This window comes from Solanum stenotomum, chromosome 10 (genome assembly GCF_019186545.1).
Source record: "Solanum stenotomum isolate F172 chromosome 10, ASM1918654v1, whole genome shotgun sequence".
NCBI lineage: Eukaryota > Viridiplantae > Streptophyta > Magnoliopsida > Solanales > Solanaceae > Solanum > Solanum stenotomum.
In genome coordinates, this window is record NC_064291.1 from 2,607,455 (window position 1) to 2,635,151 (window position 27,697).

Consider the following 27,697-nt stretch of genomic DNA (forward strand, 5'->3'; position numbering starts at 1 on the left):
AAAATAATATATAGATTAATAGTAATGTAATAATTAATAGCAGAAAAGTAAATAAGTTTTCAAGTTTTTGGCTTTAAATTGAAAAAGATCTCAATATTAAATGATACTAATATACCTAAGTTGAAAACATGATCTTTGGATAAAGAAAGGGTCTATAAAGTGTAATTCATTGTTCCTGTTTTATTAGAACTTGAGAATTTGTTAAGTGACTGCCAAAACACTAAAGCAAATCAAAAGCCACAGTAAAGAATCTTGAAAATCCGATCAGTTTTGCAAGCAAGGCATTCATTTGGTTGTTTTCCGGCAGGGTTTCGTCTGCAAGCAATTGGTTCTTCTCTGAGGTAAGAAAGTTTTTTGTCATCCAAATATTGAGATCCTTATTGTCATCCAAATATTGAGATCCTTATTGTCATCCAACTGTTTGATAAAATGTCTCTGTGAAAGTTGCTGCAAAAAGACTCATTTTTAATGCACCCACATCAGAATTGTATCACTAGTACGAGGTCTGATTTGTTTAGAAGTGACGACAGCCTTTACGTTAGGCTTCCTATATGGGTGGGGATGAGGGCTATGGGCTAGGTGGGTGAAAATGAAGTATGTTGGAGGGTGGGGATGACACAATCTATGTGGAATGTCACTAGTGAAACTTGTTTTCCCTACTTTCGTTAGGGAAGTCATTTTTAAGGAGCTTGTTTTCCGAGAGATAATGTCTTCCAAAATATTTGACCAACCGAATATGGAAAAATTGGAAAACATTTAACACACCTTTAGACATTGTACCAGCCTTTGGTATCCAGTGGTATTGTCAAAAGATGGTTTTTTTTAACTTATACTATAATGTGTGTGATGTAATCTCTTGATCAAAGTAACTAATTGTTAGTTTGATTTTAGAATGACATGATTTCACGTTACAGGGTTTTCATGAAAATATAGCTATGTGAGAAGTGGGGAGGATAAATTCAGCCAAGGAACGTAGAACTAAAAAGAAAATGGGATTTCAGAAATTTCTCAAATCCATTCCAAAACCAACAGCTTCTGATCGGACTTCACTGCTACCTCTTGCTGTAAGAACGATAGATTCTTCAATGTGTACCACTAACAACCTCACACCTGTTGCCCAAAACCAACTGAACCAACTCATGGAAACCCACCTCAAACCCTCTTTCACTGCCAAAGATTTCCTCTCTTTTCTCAAGAACCGTGTCCATTACCACCCTATCCTCACTAACCTTGACTTCTACCTCTTCAACTATGCTGCTTCTGTTGATTCGTTCCGCCATGATCACACCACCTTTGAGTGGATGGTCCGCACTCTTGCCACCACCCACCGCCTCCAATTTCTTACTACTCTCCTCCAATTTATTTCTTCTAACCCCTGCCCGTGTGCTGATGGTATTTTCTCTTGCCCCAAAACTGAACCTATTTTTCGTTTTGCCATTAATGCTTATTGCAAAACTGGTAGATTTGATGATGCTTTGTTAGCTTTTGACAAAATGAGAAGATTGATTGATGGGAAGCCTGATGTTGCTGTTTGCAATATAATAATTCATGGATTTGTGAAGTTTAAGCATTTTGATAAGGCTCTGGAATTTTACCATAGGATGATTGGAGATCGATTAAAGCCTGATGTAATTACATTCAATACTTTGATTTCTGGGTATTGTAAGAACTCGCAATTGGGCCTGGCTTTACAAATGTTTAAGGAGATGAAAACTCATGGATGTGCTCCAAATGTAGTTAGTTTTAATACTTTAATTAAATGGTTTCTTTTGGATGGTAAGATTGAGGAGGGGATTGGGATGGCCTATGAGATGACTGAGATGGGATGGGAGATTTCAGCAGTGACTTGTGAGATTTTGGTTGATGGGCTTTGCAGGAAAGGAATGGTGTTGAAAGCGTGTGATTTATTGGTTGACTTTTCAAGGAAAGGGGTGCTGCCAAGAACATTTGATTATTTTGGGTTAGTTGAGAGGCTTTGTGGGGAAGGGAATGTGGCCAGAGCAATGGAATTGGTGCATGAGTTATGGAGGAATGGGAATTCTCCAAGCTTGATCGCTTGTACGACCTTAATTGAAGGTTTAAGGAGAACAAGAAAGATTGACGAAGCATATGTAATTATGGAGAAAATGCTGCAGGAATGTATGCTTCCGGATAGTGTAACGTTTAATTGTCTTCTTAGTGACATGTGTGAAGCAGGAAGAGCAAAGGAAGCAAATAAGATGAGGTTATTGGGTTTAAACAAGGGCTTGGATCCTGATACTGTGACATATAATATTTTGGTATCAGGTTTTAAGAGGGAGGGTAAAAAGAAGGAATCGGAAGCTTTGGTGGAAGAGATGTTGGATTTGGGGTTTATACCTGATATTGCTACTTATAACAGGTTGATCAATGGACAAGCTAAATCAAAACGTTAATTTTCTTTGCCCCTACTTTCTTCAAGTTGAGACTACTTGCATGGTTTCAAGTTATTGATAGAGAATATCAATGATTATTTTCCTTGTACTTTCTATCATCTGCAAGGAAGATTGGTGAGTTATATATTGACGAGTATTTTTCTGAGAGTCAACTGAAGCGGCAGCTTGGAGTTCTCATGGCTTAAAATGGTACAAAAACTGTCATCAATCAGCATCACAACTCTTTTTCTGCACCGCAACAGATCATGGAAGATATGCTGCATAGTTCTTAACATAGAGTACAGTGGACTCCACCGTGCCGATTAAGTAGGAAGTTCTGCTATTCTGGGAAGGACAAAGAATTAGCTAGAGAGAATGTGAAGAACAGTATTAATGTGCACCCCATGGGCGGTTTGTCCGCTGAGAAACACACATTTTGAGACTATGTTTCTCGGATCCTTCAAAAATACCACCGGGTGTATATTGGATCTTCCAAAAGTTATTCATTCTTGAAGGATTCGACATGGGTGCGGTAACATTTTTGGTCCACATGCACAAGAAGCATGGAATCTTCGTACCTGATGTCGAGTTTTTGGAGGATCCTAAAGGCTTCCTCGCTTATCTTGGTCTCTAGGTAATATTATTGGTTTCTTTTTTCTTCTCTACTCTTCAAGTTTACTTAGATATTTATGTGTGTATTATTTAATCAGAAAACTAATGTTAATAACAAAGTAAAATTCTCTCTTTATGTCCTCAGGTTAAGAAGTATTATATTTGCCTGTCTTGCAACGATGGAGGTCATCCTTTCGGTAGTTTAGAAGCAGTTCAGAAGTATATGAAAGCAAAAATTCGTTGCAAATTGCATTATGGTGACGGTGTTGATGATGAAGAGGAGGAATTAGAAGAGTTTTATGACTATAGCAGCAGGTATGCTTGGTGATTAGATAGTTTCTAATGTAGATTTGAGCAGAAACAGATGCGATCTATATTTAATGGATTCAACTGGACACCATAGTTTCTCTACAGAAATTAGATGTGTGTTGTGTGTGAAAATCCCACTAAGATTTCAACAAATATTAAATTCTGAATCCATAATTACAAAAATAAAATGGGTTCAGTGTAACAACTATAAAGGTTGAACTGATCAAATTTAAATCTTGAATCTGCAGATGTGCTAAGAACATCATGCATGTAATTTTGGTTCTCCTCATGTTCTCTTTGCTATGATTTGTATTTACCATATACTAGCTATGCGTAAACGACTAGAAATCTGCAAAAAAAATTCTGGAATAACGTATTAGTTATGATGTATCTGGTAGGCTCCTTACATGCTAATATTTACAAACTGTTTTTTCGTTAGAGAAGGGGGGAAAACATAACTTAAAGGTGTTGCATTAACTTGTAGGGAGAACACAAGGCAAAATCCTATGAGATGAATTGTATTTCTTAACCTTAAAATATTAAACACTTAAATTTGAATACTTATATTGTTAACGTAAGGATACAAATTGATGGTTGAATATCTGCACTACATTAAGTCAAGTAATCGAGTTATATGGGTTAATGAAGTGTATACTATTGAGGGTTCTTTGCACAAGTTTGACCATACCCATAATATTGCTCATTATAGACTCTAAAACTCTTGGGACTTGACTCTCTTTCCTTTGAATTACCTTAAAATATCTTATCTCTTGTTGAAGTCATATATATATATATATATATTCCCCAGTACTGGAGGCAGTATGACAAAATTATTTTGGGGACTTACCTCTACAGGGGGATTTACTGTTAACTCTTGTTATCACAGCCTACTTCAACCCACTCACATGAACAACTTCTTTTCATGGCTGTGGCATTTGCACCTCCCACCAAAAGTAATCCCTTTCCCTTGACAATGTCTTCATGGTCGTCTCCCAGCAGCCAGCCTTTTGCATTTCCTCAAATTGTGCCTTCTCCAAAATGCAAATTTTGCAACACTGACTGTGATGAGACTATTAATCATCTCTTCCTTTTGTGTCCCGCGGTTCGCTCAATTAGGTGTTCCTACCTTTCATAAACCATCTTGTTACTTAATTCTCTGGAAGTTGCCAACTGTTTCCCTGCTCTACTTAATGAATCTAATACTCAAGCAGCCAAAACATCCCTCTTTTACTCATTTTATCCTTTACCTTGTCGCTCACATGGAAGAGTCACAATAGATACATCTTTGAAGGACTCACTTTCACTTTAAATCAGAATGTAAGTCTTCAAAATGTTACGAAATACTGGCATCTTACGGACTCCCCTGAAAAGAAAACTATCCCTTTGTATGTCAAATGGGAACCTCCAAAAATGGCCCTTACTACATGCTTAACACGGATGGTTTTCTGAACAATTTTACTTCCCATGCTGTAGGAGTTTCAGAAATACAAGAGGGGAATGGGTATTGGGTTTTCTTGCTATAGCAAACATACAACTGCTATCACTACTGAGATACATGCTTTGCTTCGGGGTCTACAGCTAGCCCTGCAGCATGGGTTTATACCTTTGCAGAAAAATATCGATGCTTAGGGGGTAATTACATTGATACATGTTCCTAATGTTCTTCATTCGCCTGTTCTTAATGATTGCAGGTACCTCATCCGGCTTTTGGGTGATCCACCACTGCATCATATCTACAGGGAGCGAAACATCTTAGCAAATAGATTAGCATGCATGGCTTCGGCAACAAATTTGGGAGTGAAAATACAACTTTTCGGAATCCTCCTTCTCAATTACTAGATATTTTGTTGGACGACCAAGTGGGAAGGATGCATACAAGACAAATAGCTTCGACAAGTGTGCAGGCAACTGGAGAGTGGAGAAGCAATCACAACAGACCAGGAGATGTTAATGGAATCAAATTTTGCAACAAATGCTCCTAACTGCCCCCTTAGCTTCTAATATAGCTGCCCAGAACGAGTACTACTAATAGTTGTGTCGTATCTACTGTTAGGCTACTTGAACTTTCACCTTGTTGGTGAGGGTTCGATTCCCCGCCTTGTTTTCCTTTCCCCCCATAACTCTATGGTGCACTGTGCTCCCTTGTAGTTTCTGTTATACATATGCAATAACTTTTCATCATCGAAAAATAGTGTGTACAATTATAGGGTCACGTTCAATCATGACTCTAATCCAGATCATCACACTCCTGCATTGAACCCATGACATTGACATTGTTGTCATTTGAAAGGATTACACGTTTTCTATCATGTCAAAAGTTATTTACTCGTTATTAGTAAATAGTAATTGATAACACGGAGGTAATAAGCTCAAATTGATTAACTAAAAAGATAAAACAAACTTACATTATATAAAATCATCAATTTATGATCACATTTATGGTTCAAAAAGTTGAAAAAATAATTTCTTTTAACACCTTGGAGAACAAACGATTTTTTCTAAAATTACGTGGATTATTTCTGAATAGAAAATTAATATTTTTGGAGATCATTTACTTCTCCGTTTCAATTTATTTGTGTTACTACATCTTTTTTAGTCAAATTAAAAAATAATGTATTTTTAATAAATATTTATGACCACGTGATTAAATAACATTTTAGTTTTAAAAGTTTTCTTATTTTTTTCCTTTTTTATATTTGTGGAGTGACTTTCAAAATCAATAAGCTGAAGAATTTTGAAAATCTGGTCAGTCTTCGGCAGGGACTTCTCTGCCAGCAATCGCTGCTTCTCCGAGGTATGAATAGAAAGACTCCTTTTTTGTTATCTAAGTTGTTGAGATCCTTTACTGTCGCCCACCTGTTTGATAAAATGTCTGTGTGAAAGTTGTAGCAGAAAGACTCCCTTTTTGTTATCTAAGTTCTTGAGATCCTTTACTGTCTGTCCCCCAACTGTTTGATAAAATGTCTGTCTGAAAGTTGTGGCAGAAAGACTCCTTTTTTGTTATCTAAGTTCTTGAAATCCTTTACTGTCTGTCCCCCAACTGTTTGATAAAATGTCTGTGTGAAAGTTGTGGCAGAAAGACTCCTTTTTTGTTATCTAAGTTCTTGAGATCCTTTACTGTTGCCCAACTGTTGGATAAAATGTTTGTGTGAAACCATTGTTATAACCCAGGGACAACCACCCCCAAAAGCTAGCTCCAACAAAATCAACTGAGTCTTAGGCTTACCAACATGCCCCGGCAAGTATTTCTCATCACTAAGATAGCATAATCCTTTAGCTCTTTTCTCACTTAATTCAGCTGGGGTTAGCCTTCTTCTTCGTCCAACACAGTTGTATTGGCTTTAGCTAAATGTGTGACAAGTGTGGTAGTGGTTTTGGAAGTAGTATAATATGATTAATTTGGGTTTGGGTTACTGAAAGTGGCTAGGATATTGGTGTAGGAACTTTTCATTGCCTTGGTTTGTTTAGCCTAGGTGAGTGGTATGCTTGTGGTAAAGAGAATAGAGTCGTTTGGTATGAAGGATAAGGGATAATAATCCCAGGATAAAATAGTAGGTATTAGTTAGTCCCAGAATTTTTTATTCCCCCATTTATGCCATAGTGATGAGATAAATTATCTCATATATATGGTGGGATAACTAATCCCAGGCTCAACTATAAAATAGAAAATGCATATGTAATACTCCTATAACTATTCTTAGTCAGCCCAATTGTATCAGTTGCAGCAGAAAGACTCCTTTTTGTTATCCAAGTACTTGAGATCCTTTACTGTCGCCCAACTGTTTGATAAAATGTCTGTCTGAAAATTGCATCAGAAAATACTTGAGATCCTTTACCCTTCGGGGTGGCCCAGTGGTTTGGGCTTGGGACTTCCATAATGGAGGTCTCAAGTTCGAAACTCCTTGCCAGCGAAAGCAAGGGGTTTGCCTTCTGGGTCGAGCTCGTCGCACCGGGCTTGCCTAGTGCGGGTTACCTCTCCTATGTGGTTTGCGAGCTATTGCATAGGAGCAGGGGTTTTACCTTGTGCGCACCCAAAGGGTAGCGGCTGTGGGTTTCCCTTGTCATAAAAAAAAAAAAAAAAGATACTTGAGATCCTTTCCGGTCGCCCAACTGTTTCATAACATGTCTGTGTGAAAGTTGCGGCAGAAAGACTCTTTTTTGTTATCCAAGTACTTGAAAGCCTTATTGTCGCCCAACTGTTTGATAAAATGTCTGGAAGTTGGGGTAGAAAGACTCCTTTTTGTTATTTAAGTTCTTGAGATCCTTACTGACACTCTATTATTGATCATGTATCTGTTGAAGTTGAGGCAAAAAGACTCCTTTTGCCTTTTGTTATCCAAGTACTTGAGATCCTTATAGTCGCCCAACTGGGTGATAAAATGTCTGTGTTGTTGCTGCAGAAAGACTCCTTTCTTTTTGCAGCGTGATCAGCATTTATCTCTCACAACTGATAATGTTAGTAATATGAGGTGAGCTTTGTTTCAGGGCAAGTGATAACAGTCTCTACTTAAGCTTCTAATAGTAAAAAGGGTGTTGGGTGTGAGTGTGACTTAATGTTATTTCAAAATTTAGAGTCAGTGAGGTTCAGAATGAGAATATATTTATTTATACACACATACATATACAGACATTTCTGGTGCAAAGTCAAATATTGTTTCGTTTAGCCACACAGTTCTTTGTATTGGTCATGAATTTTTCTGTATGTTTCTTGAAGAGAAGTTTGAGGCAGTTCCAACTTGTGATAGGATTAGAAGTTGATAGTTATAATTGTCAATTGTGTCTCTCTAATATGTTGTATCTTGGGTTTAAGTCTCTTATTTATTTATTTATTTCAGAATTTCAAGATTTTCAGAGCAAAACGTTGCAAACTCTTTCGGTGGTTAAGTACTGTAATGGTAAGGTTTCCACTTACTACTTTCAGGAATGTGAATAGGAAAAAGAATTTAAGGATGTTTTTGGTATGAAAGAAAGAAGTTATCTTGAGTTATGCAAAGCGGTTTCTCAAAAATTAGGGTCCAAGTCAATTTTCCCTTTTATCAGTATCCAAACTCCAACTCCACATCACTCACTTCACTATTATCAACCTTTAATATTGTCAGAACACAGTATTTATACTTTATCCTACAATGTATATGATTACGGGTTGTTCCAACTTTCTATATCCTTCCAAACACTTGAAATGATTTTTAAAAAAATTCTTCAAAGGTAAAATATCTTCGAGGATAATTTTCCTAAACATTATCCTCCATAGCGGCCACACCTATAGTTAGGAAAGTTAGTTTTGAAATTCCAATAAGGGAATTAAACCAGTCTGAAATATCAGAACGCATAGTTGACCGTCTTGCATATCCCTGATATTTCAATAAGATGTGTAGAGTATACTCACTCGTTAATCAGGTTTTAGAAAGTTCTTGTTGTCCTTTCTGTAATTTTTATTTCTTTTGTTTTTCCAGGTAACATCAGATTGGTGTAAGTTGCCAGTGGAACTTTTGGGGTTAATTGCTAGTCGGCTGCATTTTGCTGAAGACTGGGTACGGTTTGGTGCAGTCTGTAAGTCATGGAGAATTTGTGTAATACAAAATGGCAATTCTTCACGCTCATTCCTTCCTTGGCTGATGCTTCCTCAGAGGAAAGATGAGAGTTTGCGCAGATTTTATAGTCCTTTCAACTGTAAGAGTTATGATATATGTTTGCCAGATGTTCTGGATAAACGCTGTTGGGGTTCTTCTCATGGTTGGTTGGTCACTCTAGGTGCCAATTTTGAGATGCACTTGCTGAATCCACTATCAGGGGGGCAAATTTCACTCCCGCCACTGCATAAATGCCCTAATTTGAATCTGGTTTGTACAGGAAAGAGCTTCCGCGATTCGTTTGTTTACAAAGTTATCTTGTCTTCTAGTCCATCTTCATCAGATTGTGTTATTTTTGCTATCTATTCTGATAATTGGAAGATGGCATTTACAAAGCCAGGTGATGTTGCTTGGACTCCTTTGAGTTGCATCCATGGCCATGTTGATGATGCCATGTGTCACAATGGGAAGTTTTATGCCATCGACACTTTTGGTGAAATTCTGATGTGGGACTTAGCCGGCTCTTTGTTGAAGAGAATAGCTTTTCCACCATCTCGCGATTTGGATAATTTGGTGTATGCTACTACATATCTTGTCGAGGTAAATGGCCAAATATATGCCATAATGAGGCTTTTGTTTGATACAAGAATCACAGATACTCCTTGTCTAACCACTTGGTGTTTCAAAATTTACAATTTGGATATCTGCAACGATAAGTGTGAAGAAGTGAAATCTTTGGGTGATTGGTCTATTTTTGTAGGAAACAATCATTCCTTCTCAATCCCATCCTCTACGTACCCAGAATGTGAGAGTAACTGCATATACTTCACAGATGACTTCTCCGGAGTTCATTACAGTGTAGTACATGGCTATGATATGGGTATTTACCGCGTTCAGAATCTCAATGTACAACCTCTTCTTCAGGAAGATGTATCCGACTATGCATTCTCGCTGCCACTGTGGATAATACCAAGTTTATCGTAAGTGTTTTTTCAGTAGAGTGAGACGATAATCATGTACTCGATTTTCTGTTAAAACATGAGATATTTGACAAGCTATACTGCTAAAGCAATATGTATTTTACAGTGTGAGCAAATGTTTGTTATGCTCTGAATTTGGACCTGTTGCTTTTTTGTCAATGGAGAACTACAGGAATGACCATATTTTGGTAGCCTGTTATGCAATTTAATCATTTATTTGGCCTGCAAAATCTTACCATTGTTATACCACATTCACAAATTCCGTATTTCTTCTGGAGAATCTTTTAATTGTTCCAAATCAATTAGAAAGAGATTCTTTAGTCAGAAAGGAAAAACGAATATTTTCAATGGATATGGTTTGAATTTGTTTAGAACACCTAGATGAGGCAATATACAAAATTTAAAGAAGATTAGAGGTGATTTGGAGTCAAAATTCGTAGTTGAAAAATATGAGCATTAGAATATCACTGTCATTTAAAACATATCCAAATAAGTTTTAAGAATATTAAAATTAAAATGTTCGTATAACCGGTTTGAAATTGATAATAACCGGTTAATTTATGATAAAATTTAAATATTGAATAGTTTTAAAGTTATGAATTTAAAAGTTTTTTTTTACACAAAAAGACAAGTACAAAAATATACTAATTAAAGATTATGAATTACGTTTTTATGAAGTGTATTTCAAAAATTACAACTGTTATTAGGAATAAAATAATATTAATAAAAAAAAAGTAATCGTACAAAAAGATATTTATAATTGTTGAAAAATCATGACTGGATAATTTTAACTTGTAATTTTAGGTTAGAAAACTTCTTTTTAATAGTTATCATTAAATTAAAAAAAAATACATAAAACATATAAATTTACTTCTATTAAGAAAAAAAAAAAAAGAAAAACGGCGAAGAACGCTATGAAATTTACTCCAAAGAAGCCTCACTTCTTTAAACCTATTTTGCCAAATTTCAAGCATGGAATTGTGAGTTTTTCTTATTATGTTTTATGTTCTTTTGGATTTTTTTTTTTTTATTATTCATCTCTTAGGTATACATACAAAATCCCATTATAATTGTTGTCATTGTTAAGTAATGGTCTATCGAAAATAATATCTCTGTCTCCGCGGAATAGGGCGAAAGTCTTTTATATGTTGTTATTGTTATAGCACCAAAAAAAATGTCTTGATTTCTTAGATAGTTGAGTTCACCTTAATTGTCGAAAAAAAATTGGAATCAAGAAAAAATTCGACCTTCCTTAGATAATAATTGTTAATTGAGTTACCATCTGAGAAAGAAGAATTTGCAAAATATTTTTATTTTTTTTATTTTTCTATGGGAGTTGATGTTGTTATTATTAGTTGTTACCTCATATAACTGGGAATTTTGGGATGAAGGATTACTTTTTAATTTTTTTTGTTTTTGGAAAATCTGTTCTTGAGTTCGAAAGGGTGGATGTAAATGTTGTCAAACGAGTAGATTTTGCTGAAATAATATAATTGTACACTAAATTTAGAATCCGGTTATTAGTACTAGTTGAACTCGTTGTTTTAAATACTTGAAGAGTCTGAGCAACATAGGTTTTAAGTACTTATAGAATGCTATATATCTTGCAGAAAATTCCTGTAGCTTTTTCCAAGCATCTGAAAGGATGTAATCAAGAACATGCAATATTGAGAAAAGCTGGTAAGAAGTGGCAGGTAAAAGTGAACGGACAGTTATTAGAAGAGGGTTGGGCGAAATTTGCAAAAGAACATGAATTACAGTTGGGAGATTGCTTGATTTTCAGACATGAAGGAAATTTGGAGTTTGAAGTTTCCATCTTTGGTTCAAATCACTTCGAGAGAGAATACGAACAGACTCGGGAAGGAGGAGAAGAAATCAATCATACTTGCAAGAAAATTATATCACAAGGTTTGGGATTTGTTCTCTATTCAAGCTCTCTTGTGTTTTTTTGTTTCAATTATACATTGGAAAATATTAAACTACTTGAAATCGTGCATAAGTCCATTTCATTGATCGCATCTTCCCTTTCATGTCTGTGATCTTCATTTGCCGAAAAATCTGAACATTTATGTAGTTAGACTTGAGGTATATATATATCTCATTTTTCCTGAATATTTCGAGAGAGTTAATAGTATTCTCACTTATCCTTCCATAGATTCCTATTTCCTTATTTGACTATGGTGTTCAGGCCCAGCTATTGCACACCTCAACTATTTCACTAGAGACCAAGTAACTCTGCTCATCAAGACTTAGGTAAATGGGATAAAATCATGACTAGTTTTTTTCTTTTTTTTTGCCTTCAACCGGGATTTGAACCTAAGACCTCATGGTTTTCATCCCGCTTCATTGGCCACTTAGCTACACCCTATGGTACATAGACTCGGATAATAGGCTAGACGGTAATACAGTCTTTACGAGGTTTCCTGTCGAAAAGTAGTTTTACTATGCTGCACATAGTAGGAAAGATTGCCTTCAACGCATGTTTGATCATGTTAAACTATTCACAAGTCTTCTTTGTCATATCTTTTATGTGTATTTTTTTGTTACTAGTAAAAACAACTGAAAAGCCAAAGCTCAATATCAAGTCACATGAGATTGTTCCCAAAGTAGAAGCTGCAGAGAACATGCCTCTCGGTCGCCCTCATTTCATTTATACTGTCACACCTTATTGCCTTACAAGGGACCATGTGGTAAGTTCGAAACTAAATTCTACTCTTCATTTGTTACACTCAATGAAAAAAAAGAGTAAAAAGGGAAAAAAGACGAACTCATTATGTTATGAACTACTTTTTCCTTGATAGTTTGTAAGTACGAAGCATATACGTGAACTGTTTTTGTGCTATTGGTTTGAAAACTATTTCAGCAACTTCCAGTCTCATTTGCACGGGAAAACAGTCTCACGAACAGGAAATGTACGATAACGATAAGGGATGAGCAAAGGTCTTGGACATTTACACTATATTCGTCTGGCGCACACACGTACATTAAAGGCAAATGGCGTGAATTCTGCATTGCAAATTGCTTGAAGAAAGGAGATCAGATAATGCTTGAGATAGTTGAAAATGGAATGAATCCTGTATTGAGATTTTACGGCAAGTTTCTCATCTGAGTCCTTCTCTTAAATTTCATCCATTTTCCACTTCTTTACCTATTTCTTTTCCCTAATTCATCTAGTTATTGAAGTCTTTGTAACTATCCTTAAAGTTCCACGGTGTGTGTTGCCTTATCTTTGATTATTCAGGGTAAATACACAGTTGTTAACGAAGTTTTTCCCTCTTCAAATTTTCAAAATCAATCTGCTGAGATAAATGCTTCTGTAAAACGATCTCAAGGTTTTTAAGTGGAAAAGGGTAGAGGAATGGGCCTTTATCCATCTAGTTTTGAACCTTAGCCCTCTCGGATTTCTTGGTCATACGAAGAAAAAAAAACAATCTCAAGATTGTTCACTCTCTACTACTATCAACAGTGAACTAGCCCTTTAATTCTATCACCTCTTTTCCCGTTGAACTTTATTTTATTTCTGAATTATGACCATTACAACTCTTTTCCACTTCAACTTAATGTTCTGCCTTTGGTTTTAGATTCGTATTTAGTTATACTTCAGTTCTGACATTGTTGTTTCAATTTAAAACTAGATTTGAGAGCAAATGCATCACTTCAACTCGAAGGGAAGAAGCCTAATTTGGATGCTGAAAAAGTTTCATCCCGAAGGAAAGAAGCAAATGTACCCGCTTCAACATCTGCCAATGCCAACAGTCAATTTGTTTCTATTATCCAGCCTTATGCTATCATCAGAGCTCTTTTCGTAAGTAATTTGAGTTAACTTTTTTTGTTTTGTTTTTCTATTTTGATAATAGTGCTGTCCGGGTTAGCTTGCCCGCACCTCGATTGACCTTGTGTTTTGGTCTCTTCTGGCATTTGAACTTGAGACCTCATGATTTTCAACCCACTTCATTGACTACTGAGCCACACCCTCGGATGCATTTTCCTCTTTCTTTTTGTTAAATGTAATTTGAGTTAAGCCCTTAATATTTAATATCTTCAGTAGTACTTTTTTTTTGTGTGTGTGGTGATTGATCTACATATTTGGATAAACTCGAGCAGTATCTTCCGTTGGCTTTTGCAAGACCAAATGGCTTGATGAGACGTTGTAAGATGATTCTCAAGGATGAGAAACAGAGATCATGGTCAGTGCAACTAGGAGAAGTTGGACCTCGTTTTGCAATTACCAAGGGATGGCGACAGTTCAGAGAAGCAAATGCTGTCCAAGTAGGAGATACTTATAAGTTTGAACTCATTGACAATGGCACAACACCTGTAGCGTATTTTCATCGTGAGTATATGTTTAGTTCCCTTTCTTTACATTATGTTCCTCCAACTTATAAACGTTTTTATTTTCTTCTTCTTTGCCACTAAGGCTATTAGAAAATGGTAAATAGTGATGGCATCATACTATTGTAAGTGCTAGTGAGATTCTTGAATATAGTTGTCAACCAGGATTATTTCATCATGATCTTTTTCCCGCTTCATAAGATTTTCAGGATCTATCTCCAGTGAGAAATGCCCGTGTGAAGTAATCTTTTTTTGTTACTCATGACGAGCATTAGGAGTTGAATTTAGTCCTTCCATTTTATACTTTTTCATCTCTTTCTTTATCCACTCAGTATTTATTTTCCTTTTGAATTATGACGATAACAATTCTGTTTTGCTTCACTAACGTTCTTCATTTTTCGGTTCTGACTGATAGTTTAAGAGAGCTGGAAATTGGTAGGTATATGAACTTCTAGACTTAAAAGTAGTTTTACTATACGAAAAACTGCATATATATAGTAGGAAAGACTTGAAGGTTCTATCATTCTCTTGTTCGTGACGTATTCTTTTCAAATTTTTTTTGATTAATCAGGAGGGAAAATACACAGTTATTAACAATCTCAAGTTTTTTAAGTGGAGAAGGTTAGGGGGATGGACCATTATCCACCTAGTTTCGAACTCTGCATCACTGACCCTCGGAGATTTCTTTGTCTAAAAAACACAATCTCAAGATTGTTATGCTCGTCTTTCCGAAATTCTGTCATCTCTTCTCCACTCGAACTTCATTTTCTTTCTGAACTGTGACAATAACAACTGATCTTTTCTACTTCAACAGTTCAACTTACTACTTATTGTTTAGAATTCGTCTTTCGTTTCAGTTCTGACTCAATTTAAAAACTAGGTACGAGAGAAAATGCATCATTTCAGCCCGAAGGAAAGAAGCCTAATTTGGACGCAAAAAGAGTTTCAGCCCGAAGTAATGAAGAAGATGTAACTGTTTCAACATGTGCTAATGCTAACCCTCAATTTGTCTCTACTATCAATCCCTATTGCATCTACAGTCCTTTTCTCGTAAGTATTAGCTAAGATCTTCCGTTGTTGTTCCTCTCCTCTTTTTTTGTTTGTTTGTTTGTTATAACGCGCCATTAAACTTGAGCAGTATCTTCCATCGGCTTTTGCAAAATCAAATGGCTTGGTGAATAGACGTAATTGTAAGATGATTCTCAGAGATGAGAAACAAAGATCATGGTCAGTGCTGCTAGCACCAATGGGACATCACATTGCAATTACCAAGGGATGGCGACAGTTCAGAGAAGCAAATGGTGTCCAAGTCGGAGATACTTATAAGTTTGAACTCATCGACAATGGCACGATACCTATAGCATATTTCTATTGTGAGTATATACTTCCCTTTCCTTTCATTATGTTCCTCCAACTTATACATGTTATGCAACGTAACCCTATTGAAAAGGTTTAATAGTCAAGATGTTATGGAAGTAGATATCAACGTTTTCGTAGTATATGCACTGAATAATAGGGTATTCTGCCTTGTCGAAAATATTATGCAACTCTATTGAAAGGTTTTAATAGTAGGGATGTCTGAAATTGTCTTACCTGTGATTTCAATGATTATTTAGTGTGTTTTTTTTTACAAAATTTTGCAGGTAAATATTCGGGGAAGGATGGCAAAGCATCAGAGAAGTCATTGATAAATATAAATAAGCAGTTAGTGATATACAAGGAAAACTAGCATAGAAGAATATAACTTTTTTTTCTTTTATACAAGTAGCGCGCCAGATTCATTATCAACTTTTTCTAGTCAATAAACATAGATTATACATCCCATCGCCTTTTTCTTCCTCATATTGTGCCCAGAATCGCATTTCCTACCGATCCATGCCATTCGCTGTAATAGGATTTTTTTTGTTTTCTTTATTTGATTTGCATTTTTGGGGGACTTAGATTCAAATTTACTTTTATATTTATTATTATTGCCTTGGTTATTGCTCCTCTAATAGACAAATTGGCATTTTTCATTAAGTGTATAGTTATATATTGTTGTGTGCGCAAGAAACAACAACAGTAGTCGATCACCTAATTAGTTAGTTGTAGAAGCCTAAGAGTATGTCATTATTATTTTAGCAAGTTTGGAATAAAATGAAAATGCAGATTAGGACAAATTTATATACATACATACTAAAACACAAATTAAAAGAAAGGTGATAATATTTTCATCAAATACCCAAGATATCAACGTTTTCGTAGTATATGCACTGAATAATAGGGGGGTCTCGAGGTATTTTGCCTTATCGAAAATATTATGCAACTCTATTGAAAGGTTTTAATAGTAGGGATGTCTGAAATTTTCTGTATGAAAATTTTTTACCTATGATTTCAATGATTATTTAGTGTTTTTTTTTTTTTTACAAAATTTTGCAGGTAAATATTCGGGGAAGGATGGCAAAGCATCAGAGAAGTCATTGACAAATATAAATAAGCAGTTAGTGATATACAAGGAAAACTAGCATAGAAAAATATAACTTTTTTTTTCTTTTATACAAGTAGTGCTACATAGATTATATAAATTGTGCCCAAAATCGTATTTCCTACTGATCCATGCGAGTATATTGGGAGGTGTAGTAATAGGATTTTTTTTTTGTTTTCTTTATTTGATTTGCATTTTTGGGGACTTAGAAGATTCAAATTCACTTTTATAGAGTATTTATTATTATTGCCTTGGTTATTGCTACTCTAATAGACAAAAATGGGAAGTTGGACACAAAACAAATTGGCATTTTTCATTTAAGTGTACAGTTATATATTTCATGTTCTTTCTTGGATCGGTTGTGTGCACAAGTAACAACAATGGTAGTCGATCACCTAATTAGTTAATTGTAGTCGTCAATTGAAAACGCATGCATGAGGTTCTATGATTTATTGAGATTAATACATATAATTAATAGCGGCAATATATGTATATATATAGAGAGAGAGAGAGAGTTAATTTATCTATATAACCAATATTTGAGAACATGTGCAAAAAAAATTCAAATTTAAATCAAATGTGTCCATGTGATACAAAGTTGTCCATGTGGAGGGCATTGGAAGAAAGTTAGTCCTTAGTGAAATATTATAGCGAAATGTGAAGATATCTCATGGTACATCTTAAAAATATCATAGATTTATATAGAATGTTCTAGGATTATAGAATATTATATAAAAGCGATTTATTTGTAAATATGTAGGGATTTGTTTGACAATTATTATTTACATGTTAACCCTTAAATGAGTAGTATAAAGACAGAACATTTATTTGTAAAATCATCAAACAAAAACCAAAGCTTTCTACCATACAATCCTTCAACATTCCAAGACACAAGTAAATCACTTGCCATAGGGTGGCCAAGACACAAGAATGCACTTGATCAATATCATATGTATCTTTTGATATAGAGTATACACTAATGTATATTTCACGTGAAATATATAACTGTACAATTAATGAAAAATATATTTCAAGGAGCCTATGATCTTGGGTATTTGATGAAAATATTATTAGCAAGTGAGTTACCTGCTTCGTTGAGTGATTTTCTCGTTGAATTGAAAATCTCGTTCGGAAAATTTATGATGTTAAATACATAATGAAAAAGCGTCATAACGTTTGTCTAATTTTCTTAAATGTTTTCCAAGTCAAAAAAATGTCTGATCCGTGTCATGCGTTACCCTACTTCCCTTTTTCAAATCCAAAAACTCTGCGATTCTATCCAAACCTCCATGCATCTGGTGCTTCTTGATAATGTATTTTACATCATAAAATTTTCCGAACCAGTTTTTCAACTCAAGGAGAAAATCATTCAAGGTAGAAGGTAACTCAGTTGCGGATAGTAATTTCACCAAATAACCCAGGTCGTAAGCTCCTTGAAACAGAACATAAGCCTTCACTTTATTTTCTCGACCTGCAACGCCGGAGCTAACTAAGAGATCAGCTAATACGCTACCCTTCCAAAACTCTTCATTTTGCCGAAGTTAAAACCATTTTCTTGCAGAAGCGTAAGTCTCTGCGTAAGCATCCTTCATAATATCGCATCCGTTGTTACTGCCTGTAAACTTAGGAAGATCCCCCGATTCATTTGTGTGATGCCCAATTGAATTAGTTTTGTAGAATCAACGTTTGACTTCATTAACTCATATCGATTTTGAGGTTTAAGCTGCATATACGATTGCACCTTAATGATGCATCCAGGAAACTCAGTATCAATAGATACATATGGATGTTCATCATTCTCGATCAAGTAAAACTCCTCTTTGGCGTTGACACCCCAAATCTGTCTAATGCTCGGTGGAGGAAGAAGTGGTGTTGTTGATGAAGAAGATGACATCTTGATTCGCCTTCTGGAATGAAAATCAAGATTCAAAATGCAGGTAGTTGATTTTGGTGGGAAACAGGGGAGTTCGTCCTTAAATAACCAAGAATGTGAACGTGAAATGACCTAAAAACCCTCCTATTTCCCTATTTCAACTCTGCCGAAGCTAACGGTTAATTAATTCGACCGTTAAATTTGATAAACAAAGTTGTATAAAATGATGCTTTAGAAAATAGGAATAAAACGCATAATAACTTCAAAACAATACAACTTCATGCCCACATTTTACAGAATTGGCGGATATCACTTGAAAACATATTTTTGATTTATGATGTTTAGTTATGGAACTATTAAGAGCTTGTTTGACATTGCTGCTAAAAAAACTACTTATTTTTTAGAAGCGTTTTTTTAAAAGTGTTTTTCAAAAAAATAAAAAAAAATAATTTGTGTTTGGCAAATTCATTTGAAAAGTGCTTTTGATAAAATTTGTGTTTGGCTAATTTTCTTTAAAGAGTGTTTTTGAGAGTCAAATTACGAAAAATGACAAGTATCAATGTGCTTTTAATATTAAGATTATTTTATAGAAATAAACTATTTTAAACATCTAATATAGAAACTTTAATTACATTTTTAATTCAATTATTTAAAATGTACATATTCAAATTTTCAATTAATATTGTACATAGACAAATATTGAAAAGAGGATTTTTTTTTTTTGTTACTTGTTACCTATTTTTTCGGATTCAAGCTTAGGTATTATCCTTTTCTTTTGTTATAATACTCTAAAGTTTTAAAAAATTCAAATTAAAATAGAATATTATGTAAGAAAATAAAATTTTGTTATTTGTAACTTTTTTTTTGGGTGGGTCTAAATCTTTAATTGTTACTTCTTTTCTAATCCTACAAAAATATCGTGTTACTTTTATTTCTAATTATGTAAAATATGCATTAAGTAATATATACAATATAATATATACAATATAATATATAAATAATAATATAAAACATAAATAAAATAAAAAATTTATCATATAAAAATAAAAAATAAATTTTTTGAATAAAAATCAACCAAACTTATGAGATATGTTAATAATTAATAAGGGACATATTGATAAATATGTACTCCCTCTGTCCACTTTTATTTGTCATGTTGCGCTTTTCGAAACTCAATTTGACTAATTTTTAAAGTTAAATTAAATTACGTTAATTCGATATTTTTTTAAAAAAATTAGATATTCAAAAACTATACGAAAAATACTATAAGTTGCAATTTTTTGCATATCAATATGATGAAAATATACATCGTAAAATGTTGGTCAAAATTTTTATTGTTTGACTCTAAAAAAGGAAACCATGACAATTAATTGTGGACGGATGGAGTATATATGTAAGAGATATTTTAGTCTTAAAAAATTAATTTTCTATTTTTGCTTCTGTTTTTAAAAAGCAGAATTTTTTAGTTTTTTTCCCAACAACAGAAAAACTAGTTCTGCTTCCATTTAAAAGCAATTTTAAGAATTTATCAAATACTTAATTTCTCAAAATATGTATTTTTTTTCTAAAAAAAACACTTCTGACCTCCCAACAACAATGTCAAACAGGCTCAAAAGCTATGAATTGACATGAAATAAACTACGATCTATTAACAAAATTTTCATTTGCACAAGGCTGCACCAAATGGGTGAGAGGAAATGAATAGTCATTTCTCATAATTACAAACAAAAAAAAAGTACTTCTGCTTAAAATTAACTAAATATTTTGGTCTTACAAAATAGTTTTCTCAAATATTTTCTAATAAGATATTTTCCCAAATATCTTAGTCCGTAGCAATCACGAAAATAACTACCAAATGAAAGGAGTTGTAAGTTCTTTCATTTTCTCTTTAATCTACGTCCTACTTTGAAATTCTCACTAACACGGATGCGGTATCGAAAGGGAAAGAGTCTGCGGAACTTAGAAATTAGCCTCCATAGGACACTCACTTAAGAGAAAGGATAAATCAAAAGAGAGGCAACACCTGAAATCATAGAATGAAGGTAAAAACTGCTATTTTAAATAATTTTTCTAAGTTATATTTAACTATCAAGTTCAATTAGATGATTTCTGGTGTTTTGCGTTGCTGCTTCTTAAATTTCTTTCATCCATGAGAAGGGGAGTTAATTGGTTCACATGCTGTTTGTCATCTGTCATTTTAAAATTATTGGTCAACGGTCCGTATAATTTAGAAATCGTATTGTTATGGACTCCAAAAACTGTTGCATAGAGGGAAATTTCTTTCGAAATAAATATATCTCACTAGTTTAGAAGTTAATTATTTAGATAAATTCTAATTCATAATATTACAAATCGTACCAGATTTTGGTGCATAGTTCGAGATACATGTACCTTGAAATATATAGAGAAATTAAGTGTAATTTGTTATAAATATACGGTATCCAAGTAGATTAGCTTATCTAAAATACATTGATTAATCTCGCTTGCTCCCTTCCATCCCATTTGTCACTCTCTTATGTACCTGGTATCTCATATATATATCAACAAACAACATATTCAATTAAGATCACAAACATCATGTGGTCAAATGTTTAATATTTCAATCATATATTACTAAAAGTGGGAACATAAAAGTTGAAATACCATTTTGCCCCTACCCTATATTAAAATATTATAAATATTTAGTTAATTACATATTTAAATATTAGTGATAATCAATTATTACATTGAGTGAATGGAGAATTCATGTGTTCAAAGGAGGATTGTTTACTCTCCAGATTTTAATGGAGGTTCATTACATATATTTAATATTCTTAAAGTTGTTCTCTTTTTATCTATTTTGGACCTTTGAAACCTTCAAATAGTATTTAATTTAAAACTTTAAGATGTCTTTTGGTATTCCTCTATTTTTATCTATATAAATTCATCTTTTTTGTTTCATGAAACTCACATCCAAAATTATCCTTTTCATTTTATAGTTAAAGTAGTGAAGCCATCAACATCTAAAGTATATGATAAATCTACCTTAGTCTGATTATATATCACTTTGCGAAAATAAAGTGATTTTTCTATTTGATTCATGCTTTAGTTTGACTCGATGGAGAAGACTTTTGAATTTTGATTGAATATGAGAGAAGGTGTCGACAAAAACTTGGAAAATTATTTACCGATTTTGTATTTTTTTTTCATTTATATAATGTTATGATTAAAGTCTTAAGAATGATGCGTATGTTATTTTTTTCTTCTATGTTTATTTTTTTGATATTTCTCTATTAGTCTTCTTTAATTTAATTTTCCATAAATTATTATCATAACATTTATTTGAGATTGTTGCATTTTAGTAATCATTACACACATATTTTCATTGAATTCTAATCATCCTAACGAATTTATAACATATTGCATGAGACACGTGCAATGTGTCCAGAAAACTAGTATAATATAAAGAGAAGAAGACAAGATATGGAGATGAAGAAGATGACTTTTCTTCTATTCAAGTTGTCTTCCAAATGGTGAATGATATCTCTATTTATAGTGTTGAGATATCACTCCCAAAGGTCACCAAACTAATTACTCCTCCGTTTCACAAAGAGTGGCCTCCTTTCCATTTTAGTCAGTTTAAAAAAGAATGACCTCTTTCCTTTTTTGGTAACATTTTACTTTTTGCTTTCCACGTGGCATGTTTAAGACTACAAGATTAAGGGCAATTTTGTACATTTGACATAACTTTAATTTAGGACCACAAGATTCAAAAGTCTTCTTTATTTATTTAAATTCCGTGCCAAGTCAAACTAGGTCATTCTTTGTGAAACGGAGGGAGTAGTAAATATACACCGAGTCGCTAACCATATAATATAGCTTGCCAAAAGTCATAGAAAACGTACACTGATTATACAATATAGCTAATCTATANGGTTCATTGCATATATTTAATTTTCTTAAAGTTGTTCCCTTTTTATCTATTTTGGACCTTTGAAACCTTCAAATAGTATTTAATTTAAAACTTTAAGATGTCTTTTGGTATTCCTCTATTTTTATCCATATAAATTCATCTTTTTTGTTTCATGAAACTCACATCCAAAATTATCCTTTTCATTTTATAGTTAAAGTAGTGAAACCATCAACATCTAAAGTATATGATATATCTACCTTAGTCTGATTATATATCACTTTACGAAAATAAAGTGATTTTTCTATTTGATTCGTGCTTTAGTTTGACTCGATGGAGAAGACTTTTGAATTTTTATTGAATATGAGAGAAGGTGTCGACAAAAACTTGGAAAATTATTTACCGATTTTGTATTTTTTTTTTCATTTATATAATGTTATGATTAAAGTCTTAAGAATGATGCGTATGTTATTTTTTTCTTCTATGTTTATTTTTTTTTGATATTTCTCTATTAGTCTTCTTTAATTTAATTTTCCATAAATTATTATTTATTTGAGATTGTTGCATTTTAGTACTCATTACACACATATTTTCATTGAATTCTAATCGTCCTAACGAATTTATAACATATTGCATGAGACACGTGCGTTGCACGTGTCCAAAAAACTAGTATAATATAAAGAGAAGAAGACAAGATATGGAGATGAAGAAGATGACTTTTCTTCTATTCATGTTGTCTTCCAAATGGTGAATGATATCTCTATTTATAGTGTTGAGATATCACTCCCAAAGGTCACCAAACTAATTACTCCTCCGTTTCACAAAGAGTGGCCTCCTTTCCATTTTAGTCAGTTTAAAAAAGAATGACCTCTTTCCTTTTTTGGTAACATTTTACTTTTTGCTTTCCACGTGGCATGTTTAAGACCACAAGATTAAGGGCAATTTTGTACATTTGACATAACTTTAATTTAGGACCACAAGATTCAAAAGTCTTCTTTATTTATTTAAATTCCGTGCCAAGTCAAACTAGGTCATTCTTTGTGAAACGGAGGGAGTAGTAAATATACACCGAGTCGCTAACCATATAATATAGCTTGCCAAAAGTCATAGAAACGTACACTGATTATACAATATAACTAATCTATACATGAGCTATACACTAAATATATATTATGATACTCAAAAGTTGAAACTATACATGAAATATATCCACTAACTAATTCGCTTCATGACTCGAAACTATTCACGTACATCAAATTTCATAAGAAAAAGAAAAAATAACGTTGAAGAAGAAGAGAACACATTAATGTGAAATTGAAAGAAAGAAGAAGCAATTTTTTGTTATGCCAAACCTGGCTTCTTGAAGCTTATCTCAACTGCTTAAGATAACTCGAATTTAAAAAATGAAAACATGCATGGATTTCGTCGGAGAACCAGAAAATTCAATAAGTATTTGACAATACACAAACACATGAATAAAATTACTGTCTTCTTAAAGAATCAGTCATGAAAACAAATATCAGAAACACCAGCCTCTTTTCTAGTAGAGTTATTGCTGCAAATGTAGCATGCACGGCTTGTTAAGAAGTGCAATTTTCAATACAATCTTATGACCCTGATTTCGTTGTCTTGTTTGTGAACAACATATTTTTTTGAGTTAACCAGCTACATATAACTTCAAATTTATCCACTAGCTGCAGAGACAAAGCACAATCCAATAATTATTAACCCGAAATTTTCACATATATTCTCGCAATTTTTTTTAATTAAACAGCTTTTGTGGGGACGCTAAAGAATTTCAGAATCTCAGTATCCTTATACTAGACTTAATTGACTTGTTAGTTCAAGTAACTTAAGTACTTATACTGCTAAAGAAAGAAAGAAATAGGCATGATAAAAGGGAAAAGAATTGCAAGAAACCTTACATATAAAAAAAAACGTTTTTTTACAAAGTCAGTACCTTTGAAATAAATGTCTTACCATGAGGACCTTTAAGTGAGGTTTGCAATAAGATATGGTGTCCAGTTGAGGAGAAATTCAAAGCATACTATCAAGAATGTCGACAATCGAACAGTTTATCAATGGACTTCGAATATTTACATGAACACGTACGATTAGTACCGTAAAGGGGAGGAAGCAAGTTTCCTCTCATGTCTTTTGGTATAATTAACTAGCGCCTGTACGTATCAGCAAAAGTAAACAACTTGTATAATATATAACAACAACTAAAAGAATATGTGGGAATTACCTTGTCACTTTTGCATGTTAATTCAACAACCATGGAATGATTGAAGTTACCAAGAAATTTTGTGACATCACTGTCAGTGGTTCCTGAGACAAAGCAAATTTTTGCTTCCAATGAAGCTGAAGCTTTCAGTTGCGGGGTTGGCAATGAATGACAATTGTACGAAAACCTTATCAAATTAGGAGTGTCTAATTCAACAGAGATTAGGTTAGGACATTGATGTACCGTCGGCTGTTTGAGCAGGAAACTTGCAATCTTCAGAGTCTTCAATGTGTGGCAAAAAAATAATTCACACTTGTCTAGATTTCCAAGGCAAGAAATAATTTTTTGGGTTATCGGCACACGCTGGAGGTACAGAGTCTTAAGGGCTTTAGAAACAGTTATTTCAACTGCCTTTAGGTAATCACAATTGCCGTAGATGGTAAGTTGTTCAAGATTAGTTGAACTAATATCAACGAATTGGACTTGATGATGAGAATATTCCAATTTCAATTTTTTCAGTTTAAGTAAATTTTCACCAACTTGCAAACGGTTAAATCCATGACAGCCACCTCTAAATTAGAACAGGTTGTGCATATAGCTCGAAGAAAGTTGTCGTCCAAAATTACACTGTCAAGATAAAACTCTCGCAAAGATGGCAAATTTATACTTTTACAAGGCAATTCAATAATGTTAAATCCAATCAGCCTCAGTACATTTAGGGCTTTTGCATTAAAGATCATCTCAGGCAATTTGTAAAGATGAGATTTAATTGATAGATGTAGTTCTTTGATATTACAAACTACAAGTGTATCAATCCAACAATTGTATAATCCAATCGTTAATGGTAATGGTAATTGTAGCCAACACTTGTGTACGGCAATCTTCAGCTTTCGACGATTTTCTAGGGTTTGATGCACAACATCCACCAGCTTTGGTTTGTATTTTGATGGCGTAAAGAAAAAATCACCACCAAATTTCAAATAGGAGATTGAATTGCAAACCTTGTTCCAAGTCTTGGACAAGATACTTAATTGTGCAACATTTTTGTAAACAAGAAAAGACAAGATGTACTCTAAAATTGGCTCTGGTAATTCGGAAATTCGATCCATTGAAGACAACAATGGAGGAAACAGAGAGCCACCGGAAAAGGGTTCGTAAGTATTAAGGAAGATGACAATTGTTGAAACAGAACCCTTACATTTATAGAACCCGGAAAACGATTCGGAGGGAACAACAACAATATTATTATTTTTTTATTTCCCCCGATTTAATTTAATGAAAATTACTAAAATATTGTGTTTAAAATTTTTATTTATAACATTAATTTTTGGTTACGAATATGATCATATATTAAATACTGCATGATTTTCCGAACTATTTTTTTTTAGTTAGTGTATGGGACCCATAATTTATTGTGTTTACCTTTTGGATTTTCAATTCTTATTCCCTTACGAGAAAGGAAAATCATTAGTAGGTTGTTTGGTCATGCAATATTATATAATAATATGAAATTGTGAGATTAAATTAGCGTTTGGATATGTGATTTCATTTTGATTCCATCTCATGATCATGAAGTGGAATTTGATATTCTCGAAAAATCATAATTTGAGATTTTTTTTAAATACAAAAATTGATCTACAAGTTTATATTTTAGTTAAAACAACCTCATATTTATATCTACTAACCATTTCTTTCATATGTAAATAAAATTTATAATCACATCGTCACTTTTTAAAATTTATTATTCTCACCAACATAAATTTAGTTAATATAAATAAGAATGGAGGGAACAATACTTTTTATTTTTTCATAGTAAAAAAAAGTTCTCTTTCGGCAACATATGAAAATGCTTAAAGCAACTTAATATGAAAAAAGGACAAAATTGGTGATGAATGTTGATAATCACTACTTCCAATATGTTTGATTTTAACACGAAATTAATGCACTGAAAATGTGTAATTATACACAAGTGAAACAAAGCATGAACCATTATGATATTGACACACAAGTGAAAATTGTCATAGCTTGGTGCAGTGTTTTGTAATTATTTGTAAGAATATCAACGGAGTTGAAATATTTATGGTCTACGAGGATGAAAATATAGTTGCAGATGATATTGACCAACAAGTGGCTCAAAGTAGCAATGTTGGTTCGTCTTCTCGGTCATATAATCAAGAAATGCAAGTTCAACGCGAGGATATTGTCTGTACTATGTGGTTGGATTATATCAAAAAACTAGTACACTACAATTTATGTTCAATTTTTTTATTGAATTAAAAATTTGATCAATTAAAGTTAGATGAAACAATTACTTAAGTAGAAAACAAATAGTTTTGTAATAATTTATTATGCGATTTTTTTTTTGTTTATTTGGTAAGATTGAATAAAATAATAGATAAAACGTTACTCTAGCGTTTATACTATTTTAGTTACTTTTTAAGAATATGTATTACTTTTGTTCATTTGTTTTATATTTATATTATTTTGGTCAAACCTTCAATTTATAATCACATCATCACATTTAAAAATTTATTAGTCTCACCAACATAAATTTGGTGAATATAAATGATAAAGTAGGAATTGATTTGGTGAATAAAAATAAGAATGGGGGAATAATACTTTTTATTTTTTCATAATAAAAGAAAGTTCTCTTTCGGCTACATATGAAATGCTTAAAGCAACTTAATATGAAAAAAGGACAAAATTGGTGATGAATGTTTGATAATCACTACTTTCAATATGTTTGATTTAACACAAAATTAATGCACTGAAAATGTGTAATTACACACAAGTGAAACAAAGCATGAACTTATGGGTGGCAACGGAACCGGGAGGTACCGGTACCGGTTCCGGTCCGTTCTGGTCCGTTACCGGTTCCGTCTCGGTTCCGGATAGTGCCGGTTATATCCGGACTTGTTCCGGTCCGGGAGGGGTAACAGGACGGAAACCGGGATTTACCGGTCCGTCCCGGTCCGGTTAGTCCCGGTTCCGTCCCGGTCCGGTCCGGTTCGGAACTTTTTTTTTTTTTTTTTTTTAATCTGTAATTTT

The 27,697-nt window shown here is 33.3% G+C and overlaps 4 protein-coding genes across 6 annotated transcripts; 3 read left to right on the plus strand and 1 right to left on the minus strand.

Annotated features, from left to right (window-relative positions):
• Positions 1 to 175: 175 nt before the first annotated feature.
• LOC125842188 (pentatricopeptide repeat-containing protein At2g36240) lies at positions 176 to 5,110 on the plus strand. 2 transcript variants are annotated; one of them, XM_049521425.1, is made up of 4 exons: positions 176 to 341; positions 915 to 3,027; positions 3,151 to 3,320; positions 5,006 to 5,110. In XM_049521425.1, the coding sequence occupies exon 2, from the start codon at positions 990 to 992 to the stop codon at positions 2,412 to 2,414; it is 1,425 nt and encodes a 474-aa protein (XP_049377382.1). In that variant the 5' UTR covers positions 176 to 341; positions 915 to 989; the 3' UTR covers positions 2,415 to 3,027; positions 3,151 to 3,320; positions 5,006 to 5,110. The 2 variants fall into 2 exon arrangements, with proteins under 2 accessions (XP_049377382.1, XP_049377383.1); XM_049521426.1 differs by lacking the exon at positions 5,006 to 5,110 and adding an exon at positions 4,201 to 4,462.
• A 702-nt stretch (positions 5,111 to 5,812) lies between these two features.
• On the plus strand, positions 5,813 to 10,076 carry LOC125842642 (putative F-box protein At5g55150). Of its 2 annotated transcripts, XM_049521963.1 has the most exons (4): positions 5,970 to 6,108; positions 8,150 to 8,209; positions 8,768 to 9,484; positions 9,645 to 10,076. In XM_049521963.1, exons 2-4 carry the CDS (start codon positions 8,207 to 8,209, stop codon positions 9,744 to 9,746), a joined length of 822 nt encoding a protein of 273 aa, XP_049377920.1. In that variant the 5' UTR covers positions 5,970 to 6,108; positions 8,150 to 8,206; the 3' UTR covers positions 9,747 to 10,076. The 2 variants fall into 2 exon arrangements, with proteins under 2 accessions (XP_049377919.1, XP_049377920.1); XM_049521962.1 differs by having other exon boundaries at positions 5,813 to 6,108; positions 8,768 to 10,076.
• Positions 10,077 to 10,778: 702 nt separating this feature from the next.
• Positions 10,779 to 16,700, plus strand: LOC125841649 (putative B3 domain-containing protein REM15). The gene is made up of 10 exons (XM_049520814.1): positions 10,779 to 10,844; positions 11,475 to 11,772; positions 12,415 to 12,554; positions 12,728 to 12,940; positions 13,106 to 13,196; positions 13,500 to 13,669; positions 13,969 to 14,197; positions 15,077 to 15,246; positions 15,335 to 15,569; positions 16,615 to 16,700. The coding sequence occupies exons 1-10, from the start codon at positions 10,779 to 10,781 to the stop codon at positions 16,698 to 16,700; spliced, it is 1,698 nt and encodes a 565-aa protein (XP_049376771.1).
• Positions 16,701 to 17,865: 1,165 nt separating this feature from the next.
• LOC125841650 (probable CCR4-associated factor 1 homolog 11) lies at positions 17,866 to 18,554 on the minus strand. Its single transcript, XM_049520815.1, has 2 exons — positions 18,402 to 18,554; positions 17,866 to 18,174 (listed from the first exon to the last, which is right to left on the minus strand). The coding sequence occupies exons 1-2, from the start codon at positions 18,552 to 18,554 to the stop codon at positions 17,866 to 17,868; spliced, it is 462 nt and encodes a 153-aa protein (XP_049376772.1).
• Positions 18,555 to 27,697: the final 9,143 nt, after the last annotated feature.

Coding starts and splice junctions, on each gene's coding strand:
- LOC125841649 (XM_049520814.1), top strand. CDS start 10,779: ATGAAATTTACTCCAAAGAAGCCTCACTTCTTTAAACCTATTTTGCCA. Junction 13,197..13,499: donor TTCTGTAAAACGATCTCAAG/GTTTTTAAGTGG, acceptor ATTTAAAACTAG/ATTTGAGAGCAAATGCATCA. Junction 14,198..15,076: donor ACCTGTAGCGTATTTTCATC/GTGAGTATATGT, acceptor TTTAAAAACTAG/GTACGAGAGAAAATGCATCA.
- LOC125841650 (XM_049520815.1), bottom strand. CDS start 18,554: ATGTCATCTTCTTCATCAACAACACCACTTCTTCCTCCACCGAGCATT. Junction 18,175..18,401: donor TTCCTGGATGCATCATTAAG/GTGCAATCGTAT, acceptor GAGTTTTGGAAG/GGTAGCGTATTAGCTGATCT.
- LOC125842188 (XM_049521425.1), top strand. CDS start 990: ATGGGATTTCAGAAATTTCTCAAATCCATTCCAAAACCAACAGCTTCT.